The sequence below is a fragment of the Nipponia nippon genome, unplaced genomic scaffold (genome assembly GCF_047370975.1).
Source record: "Nipponia nippon isolate SJK-2023a ecotype South Korea unplaced genomic scaffold, ASM4737097v1 scaffold_27, whole genome shotgun sequence".
NCBI classification, from domain to species: domain Eukaryota; kingdom Metazoa; phylum Chordata; class Aves; order Pelecaniformes; family Threskiornithidae; genus Nipponia; species Nipponia nippon.
The window spans coordinates 4,171,534-4,180,383 of record NW_028262344.1 but is presented as its reverse complement, the minus strand read 5'-3'; the positions used below and the strand labels follow the sequence as shown (position 1 = coordinate 4,180,383).

Genomic DNA, 8,850 nt, shown 5'->3' with positions numbered 1-8,850 from the left:
GGGTGGGTTGGATGTCAGTGCCAGGGTTACGAGCAGCCGCAGAGGAGCAGCAGTAGGATGGACGGACAGATGGATGGCTTCCCACCAGCCCCCCAGCACAGACAGGGCACAATCCTGCCCTCTCCTTCCACCTTTGCGGAGCGGTTTGGGACGGGCGAACCTCATCCCTCGCTGCAGAGCCGGGGAAAGGCTGCTTCGCCCAGCTCAGCCCCAAGGTCACGCGCTCCCTCCCACGGCTGCTGAAGAAAGAAAAGCTCTCGGACCGGTTTTCTATTCCCAGCCCCGCACAAGGGCTGGGTCCGGCCGAGTTCAAGGTTTCCGGTGTGCTGGGTGAGCAGGCAGGGTAAATAAATGGTCACCGGTGTCATTCTGCTGCCGACGGGTTCGTTTGGGATGTGTGTATGTGTGTCAAATGAAACGTTGTTGGAAACTATGTAGAGCACCGATGGAGGGATGAATCACGGGGCAGGTGATCTAAGATGAATTAATGCCTCTCCTGGAGCGGAACCAGCTCCGAGATCATCCTGGCTGCTCCGTGCCGCACAGCGGCCTCGAAAAATCAGATGCACCAGGTCTGGTTCCCAGTTCCTCTGTCCCCATCCTGATCCGTGCCTCGGTTTCCCCCGTATAAAAGGGGGCTATTACCCTCCCAGGTTTGCAACGCTCTCTCTTGGGGGACCCCAAACCCCTGGGCGGCAGCGGTCCGGGGGGCTTTCCCCCTGCCACGGGGCAGGTTGGCCCCGCTTGCATCCAGAGCTGGTCCCAGGACTCCGGGATGCTCCATCCCTGCTCCGGCCGCCGGGCACGGCCTTTCCTTTCAAGCTCCGACGTCGTCATCGCTGCAGTCATTCGCCTTTAAAGAATCGCATTAGAGAAATTAGAGCCGGTTGTAACTCCAATCCCTGCAATCAGCCCATTTCCTTTTGCTAAGGAACGCGGCATTAAATGCCGATAGATTATTACAAGCCCATACGAAGCCAGGAAGCAGCTGGGAGGGACAGCTTGAAAAGATTTAGATTCTGAGGTTTATTACATGAAAGGAATTATGAAACGTGTTAGAAAAATTAATTTTAAATTAAAAAAATCACTTGAAAAGCAAGCGCTATTTAGAGGAACGCATTGACCGGAGACCCGCTCCTCCTGCCTTTGCTCGACGAGGGTGTTATCCGGCCAAAAAATTGAGTCTTGGGGAATATGCCTCCCTGAATAAACCGATTTTGCAGAGGTGAACTGGGCTCCCGAGCGGGACAGAAGGACGAGACAGACGCCGCATTTTGCACATACAGTCGCTTGCTTTATCCAGCCGGGCAGGCGGCAGATGGGGAAGGTGGACAGATGTGCCTGGCTATTTTTAGGCTAAACGCTGCTTTAATTTCATCTTAACCACTGAGAGTTTGCGTATTTAGCAAAAAAAAGCTGGATGAGAGAGTGAATTGAAGTGCAGGCATACCGAAAAAGATTAAAAAGCATCAGCTGCCGATACCGGGCTTTAACCGAAACCCTGGACAGACTCGGGCTGGACGGGCAGGGTCCGGCAGGACTGGATCGCCCGGGAGAAGGAGTCTGGCAGCGGGGTTGTCTCGGCTCCCTTTCGCTGGCTCTGTTTTGGTTGCTTCTCCCCCTCTCTCTTTCCTTTGAAATGGAGTTTCAATTCTTTGGAAAAATGATGTAAATGACCACTTAGAAAGAAATATTACAAGGTAAAGCCGTGAAGAGTTGAAGCTGCTCAGAACTGGTTGGGAAAGCGCGGCAGGGAGCAGGCAGACGGGTTGGGTAACTCCTGCCCCAGGGCTGCTGCGACCGGCTCTTCTGGGAGCCGGGAGCCGGGCAGCCCGAGCGGTTCTGGAGGGCCAGGCGGGCGTAGGACGTGCCGCGGCCCTCGTAGGGCTCCTTGGCCGCGGGTCCTCCACCGCTTCGGCCCTTCGGTCCCCAGGTGGAGCCGGGAGATGGGAGCGGGGATGGAGGAGAGGAGAACGGAGGGGTGGTGGAGGCAGATCCCGGCCCCTCCCTGGGAAAACGCGGGCAGAGGTGGCCCAAAGCTTCGGGGTGCGCCGAGCGCCCCTCAGCCCTTCCCTGTGCACCGCGTGCCGGCGCAGCAACCGCCACGGGCTGCGGGCTGATGGATGCGCACTGACGGATGCACACGGATGCGCACGTTACCGCGCATGTGATGGTGCGCACACGCACACGCACACGCACACGCAGGGTGCGTGCACACCCGTGCATCTGCGGGCGCGCACCGGGGCACACGCAGACACTGATGACCACGACGGGTGCGTGCGTGGACACATGCCCACGCGTGTGAGCCGGGCTGCGTGCACACGCACGCACACGCACACGCATGCTGCTGTGTGCCGCCCCGGCGTGCACATACGCCAGTGTGCACGCACAGACAGCAGAGCGCGCATCCCCTCCAGTGCAACCCAGCACCCCCTGTGCGCTCCCCCATGCGCACCCCCCCAGTTCACGTGCACTCCCCCAGTACACCCCCAACGCATGCACACACTCCCCCCGTGCACCCACAGACCCCCCAGTTCACCCACACTCATCTCCCCTGCACCCTCCCAGTGCCCACCCGAGATCTTGCCCACACCCTCACCCGGCACCCCACACCAGTCCACCCCAGTATTCCCCCAGTACCCCCCCCCCCCGGTACCACACCTGCCCTAGTGCACCCACAGCTCCCCCAACTCGCCCACACTCATGCCCCTTGCACCCCCTCAGTGCCCACCCGAGATCCTGCCCACCCCCCAGCACCCCACACCAGTTCACCCCAGTACCCTCCCAGTACCCCCCTAATATACCCCCCCAGTGCACCCACAGCCCCCAGCTCGCCCACACTCATGCCCCTTGCACCCCCCCAGTGCCCACCCGAGATCCTGCCCACCCCCCCAGCACCCCACACCAGTTCACCCCAGTACCCTCCCAGTCCCCCCCAATGCACCACATCCCCCCCAGCGCCCACCCGAGATCCCTTCGCCCCCCTCCCAGCACGCCGCCCCAGTCCCCCCAGTCCCCCCCTCCCTCCCCCGGGCGCCCCCTAGCGGCGGGCGCCCGCCCCCCGCGCCGGGCACACACCCTCGCGGCTCAACCAATGAGAAGCCGCCGCGGCGCCGCGTCACTCGTGGGCCGGGGGGAACCTCCTCAATGAGCCACATTGTCGCGCGGCGAGTACCGGCGCGCGCTGCTCCGGGGCCGCCTCCGCTCCGCACCGCACCGCACCGCTCCGCACCCCGCCGCGCAAGATGATCGCCTCCCACCTGCTGGCGTACTTCTTCACCGAGCTCAACCATGACCAGGCGCAGAAGGTGAGGGGAGGGAGCCGGGGAGATGCGCGGGACAAAGGGGCCGGCGAGGAGAAATGGGGGGGGGGGATAAGGGGAAAAGAAGGAGGAGGGGGAGTAAAAAGGAAAAAGGGAAAAGGAAAAAGGGGAAAGAAGGAGGAAAAGGGAGAAAAAGGGAAAAGAAAAAAAGGAAAGAAAAAAGAAAAAGGAAAGGAAAAGAAAAACGAAAAAGGAAAGAAAAAGAAAAAAGAGGGGAAAAGGAAAAAAGAAAAAGATAAAAAGGAAAAAAAGGAAAAAAAGGAGAGGAGGGAAAAAGTAAAAAAAAAAAGAAAAAAGGAAAAAAGAAAAAAGGAAAAAGAAAAAATAAGAGAGAAGGGAAAAAGTAAAAGAAAAGAAAAAAGGAAAAAGGAGAGAAAAAGGCAGGCAAAAAGGGGAAACGGGGGGAGGGGGCGGGGAGGGGAGGGGGCGGGCGGGAGGCGCCGCTGCCGCCCGCGGGCCCCTGCGCTGCCCCGGCGGGGCCGCCGTGCGGTACGTGCCGCGGCGGGCGGCTGCGGGACCCCGCCTGGCCGGGCGCCCCCCGCGGGCCGGCGGCGCGGAGCAGGAGCAGCAGGAGGAGGAGGAGGAGGAAGGGGGGGCCATGTGTGTCTGTGTGTCTGTGTGTCCGCTGCCCCCCGGCCGCCCCCGCGGGAGCCGGGGCCGCCCCGCGCACGTGTCGCCGCTTCCTCCCGCCGGCGCGCAGCATCCACGGGCGCGGAGCATCCCCCGGAGCCGGCACCTCCGGCCCCTCGGCGGGACCCCCGGGGGAGCGGGGCCCCGGAGCCGGCACCTCCGGCCCCTCGGCGGGACCCCCGGGCTCCGGCCGTGCCCCCCGCCGCCGCTCCGCCCGGGGCCCGGCTGCCGGAGGGCGCTGCTCCCGGCCGGAGGCCCCCGGGGCTCCCGGTCCCCAGGCCGTGCCCCCCGCCCCCCGCGCTGCCTGCCGCGGAAAAGCATCTTCGTGCCTCCCCCTCCCTTCAGTGGCGGGTCCTGGAGGACCGGAGCCCGCTCCGGGGATCCCGCTGGGATCCCGCTGGGATGCGCAGAGCGTTTGTCACCAGTAATTCACGAGGTCAGGACCTTGAGGAATGCAAGGGTTTCTGCTCTCCTGTGGCTGGTGGGAAGCAGCCGGCCTTTGTTCGGCCCGGGCAGCGCTTGGCGCTAAACAGCCAGTGTTAAATAAATGATTCCGGGGAAAAAACGCTGGCTGGGAGACTGCGCTGAAGGCTCCGGCTCTTTCCCGGCGTTTGGGGCATCTAAGGATACGTCAGAGAGGGTTTCGCCTCCGAGCCCTGAGGTCGTGCGGCGGCTCCTATTACTGGGGTTGCAGTGCCCGGGCGTGGGGCGGTTGGCATCTGCAAATGCCCCCCTCAAAAAGAAAAAGTAAAATGCAAAACGCAGGGCTGCAGAGAGCCCCGGCTCGCTCCGTCGCCTAACGCCGGGGACGCCGATGGAGAAACAAAACTTGCCACGTTGGCCTTTTGCCTACATTAAATAGGAAGTAAAACAAGAGAGAACATTAAAAAAACCCCAAACAAAAGTGCATAGAAATAACTTCCCATCGCCAAGCAATCTGTAAGGAAACGCGGGCCCTGCGTCTCCCTCCGCTCACAAGTGTCCCGGGGTTGTGCAACAGCCAAATCCACGGGAAGGGGTTGTGTAACCCGACGGCAGAAATAGGCCAGCGGCACAGCCCGACTTCTGCCTCTCGGGCTCCGGGCTGCTTACGAGTTCCTTATCGAGAGCTGGAAATAATGGAGTGGAAAGGTCTTGGTTTAAGGAATTTGGCTTCATTACCCATTAGGAAAAGGGTGTGCGAAGCCTCGGGAACCGGCTTCGTTTTCCTCCTGGCGCCGAGCCCAAATAAAATGGGTTGCTGAGATGTGGGGGGGGGAAAAATTCTCCAGGAGCCGCCGGCTGGGGCTCTGGCTGCGGTGGGCGATGGCTCTGCCCTCCCAGCCCCACAGAGCCGCCTCCACAACTAGATTTCTCTGGGTTATTTTTAAACAAATGCCTGTGAACCCCGCCGGTAAGGCAAAGCCGGGGTTGGCGCAGCCTCCGGCGAGAGCACGGAGCTCGGCTTCGCTGCAGGGCAGGGGCGAGAAGGGGGGAAGCGGCTGGGGTTCCGAGCTGGATGCTTCTACCACGGATGCAAAAATGATTCCTGGCTTATAAATCTTCCCTGGCAAGGAGGTGGGGGGAATCCCCAGCACAGGGAGATGTAGGGGCTGAAATGCTTGGAAAGCTGTGATTTATTTTTTTGTCAAACCCAAAGGCTTTACCCAGGATTTGAGACTGGATTTGGGAAAAGATTTTGGGGCGGTAGCCTGAGGCGTGTGCGAGTCGCGCGTCTGTTTGCTTTGGATCGGGCAGAAAAGGGGCTCGGCCGTGGGAAGAAAGTGCCCTTTCCAGCAGCTGTGGTTTGTATCCACATCAGGGCCTTGAAAATAGCCCCCAAAATAGGATTTTTTTTCTTCCCGTTCTTGACACGGGGCAGCTTTACCGGCTCCCCTGCCCCCCTGGGGGGGTGTCACCTATGTCCCCAAACTCCTCCTGCCCTTCGCTCTGCCCCGCTGGGAAGTGGGCTGCAGCACTGACTTATCTAACCCCCAAGGGATTGTGCAAACTTTAATTAACCCTCAGCAGCGTCCTTTGACATCCTGGCTTGAAAGTTTGCCGCGGCTGAACCACGTTCCCTTCAGATGTGCCAGCTCTGGTTTCCTGGTCCCCAAACCTCGGCCTCGTCGTGCGACAGGAGGAGCGGGAGGCGAGCGAGCTAAAGAACCGGGCTGGCGGCTCTTCTGCCCCATCACTCCTTCAAAAGAAGGAAAAACTGGAAATGGAGTTCATTTTCCTATATTTGTGGCTGTTCCCAGGCAGGGGCAGGTTTTCCTTTGGTTTTTTTTGTTTTTCCTTTGCTGGGGGAATTAGTTTTATCTGGCTGATTCCTCCCTGGCTGCCTCTCGCCGGCTCCTCTGCGGTGGGTGTGCCTGATTGCAAATTCCTGGAAACCAACTCAATAGCTTCTCTTAAACCTGTCAAGGTCAGCGGCAGGACGGCCCTTCCCATCCCCGCTGCCTCCGGGGAGCCATCGCGTGTCCCCTCGCTCCTCGGCTTCTCATTTGAGCTACCGTGGGCAGCCCGGGCAGGGCGCAGCCTCAGTTTCCCCAACCGCAGTGGGATGCTCCCGGCATCCAAGGTGGGAGTTTCGGCGCCAGCGAGGCTTTCCAATCCCGCAGCATCTGAGGGGGATGCTGCCTCTTGTATCTGCCCCGGAGACCTCCCGGGTTTAAAATGGGAGAGAAAGCGGACACTTGGGCAGGGAGGCGTCTCAGAGGCCGACTGGGGCTGCTCAGGGCCGGTGGGAGCCGGGAGCAGTTTGACATCTCCGACTCCTGAGCTGGAAACCAGAACGTTTTCCCGGTTAAATTGGGCTTTTCATGGGGCTATGGAGCAGCTGGGTCACCCGAGGACGGGTCCCCGGCTGCCGCTGATGTTCTGCAGCATGATTTCTTTGCCATGTGCCTCACTCCACCTCCGGCGCGGGGTTCAGCTGCTGTCCCGGGGGGGCGAGGATGGGGAGGAACCGGCTGAGCAGGAAACCATCTGACTCACTGGGGTTCAAGATGACTCCAGGCGTGTGTCATCAGAGGCTTGGCTGCGGCGGGGAGGGCACGTGGGGTTTAATTCAGCGTGGAGCCCTCAATAGCAGCCAAGGACGTGGGTGCTGCCGGGGTCAGGGCTGGAGGAGGGTGGGTGCAGCCCAGCATCGGTCCTGTGCCGCCAAAGGCGGGGAGGTCGGGGAAGGGGACGAGCCGGTTCCCCGCACTGAGTCAGCCCAGGCTGGGTAACGGCACGGTGACACGGGGATGGCTTTCGGTATGCAAGGGCTGAGGACGTGGCACAGGGTCTGTCCCGTGCTGCGGTGCCCGTCCTCGATCCGACGATAAAAGCGGCAAAGTGCGTGCCAGGTTATGGTCCCGAGCCAGGAAATAAAACGCTCTCCGTGCTGGATGCTTTCCCGGATTCACCCTGCGACCTCGGTGAACCGCTGCCGCTCCTTCTCCGCGGTTTCCCTGAATCTGTCGTGTCCCGCTGCGGATGTGGGCAGGATGGGGGCACGGCTGCCAGCTCGCCCGGGTAACTGCCGGGTGCTCACACAGCATCCCCCTCTGAGAGAAGCAGGGAGAGAGCTGGTATTCTGAAAAACTTCAGTGATTTTTAAAAAAGCAGCATGTTTTAAGTTAAAAACTGGGATAGGGAGGGAAGTAATTTAAAGAGAATAATTTCAGGTAGAGATTACCCTGGAGAGAGGATTGACCGTGCACACTTGTGGGTTAGAAGTGCTCAAGCCTTCCCCAAACCTGAACATCTCTCTTGTTCTCGTACACAACAAATATTTCACTTTCTGTTGCCAAAAAGGAAAAGAATCCAGCCCATAAACCAGCTGACTTCTCCCAGCATTACACTTTGTCCCCAACCGCTGCTGAACCGATGCACATCTGGCTGACAGCTACAGCGAGCAGATACGGGGGAACTGGAACCAGTCACTCCCAGTCCGGTTCTTGTCAGACGCGTGGCTTTGGAAAGAGACCCAGAGTGAAACTAAAAGTGGAGAAGCATCCCCTTCCCAGAGCCTGGGAGCATTACCAGGGAAGATGTGGCCAAAACCCCACTGCATGAGAATGAGCCACCCCGCGTCCGTGCCCGTCCCCGCCGCTCTTTACCGGCAGGAAGCTGTTGCGCTTTGCCGGAAGCCGCCGTCGTGCTGTAATTTCCATCACCGCCAGCCATCCTGCCCCACGTCCCCACCGCGTGATGGGGAAAAGGGTTCCCGCTACCACTGCCGGGGGACCGGCAGCCTTCATCCTCCCTGCTTCGCATCGCTCGAGCCGCCCGTGCGTCCTCCCGCCAAGGGGGGCAGTGATACGGGATAGATCTGTCGGGGAGGGGGTTTCCACTCTTGCAAGCAGCGGCGTTGATGGGACCATCTTGCAAACATATAACCGAGGAATTAATTTTTATCTCCGTGGGTAGTGGCATTGAATTGGAATGAATTATTCGCAGGCTAATATATTTGCAGCACTGACCCCTCAGGGTCTAGCCCTGATGGGAGGATTAAGAGAAGTCTTCAGGCAAAAGAACATCATCCAGCTGTGGTGCTGGTACTGGAAATGTGAGTTATTACCATCATTGCAAAGGCAAACCTGGCTTTTGGGATACTTTAAGCTCGTCTCAGCATGGCACAGCTCACTTAGCTTCCAGCTGCCGGCAAAAATTGGGCAACTTGAGGGTTTTTTCAGCCTTGGGGCGGATGGATCTTGCCCAACGGTGGCCTTGCAGCTGGGAAGGGCGACGCTGGGCACTTCCCCAGCACCCAGTGGTGGATGCTCGGCGTGGAAATGAGCTGAGCCTTTGGAGACAGCCCTGAGCTAGGAGGTGGGGATTTGCTCAGTTTTAGTTCAAAAAAATTGCATCGACTCGTTACACCCGCAGCGGCTCTAACGATCCGGGTCTTTAATAAAACGTCCTG

The 8,850-nt window shown here is 59.6% G+C and overlaps 1 protein-coding gene across 1 annotated transcript in view; it reads left to right on the top strand.

Annotated features, from left to right (window-relative positions):
* Window positions 1-3,148: 3,148 nt before the first annotated feature.
* LOC104017587 (hexokinase-2) overlaps window positions 3,149-8,850 on the top strand; it is a 28,784-nt gene continuing 23,082 nt past the window's right edge. Inside the window, exon 1 of the mRNA XM_087762761.1 lies at window positions 3,149-3,308. Within this exon, the coding sequence (XP_087618887.1) occupies window positions 3,246-3,308 (63 nt within the window). The 5' untranslated portion in view covers window positions 3,149-3,245. The remainder of the gene's footprint in view (window positions 3,309-8,850) is intronic.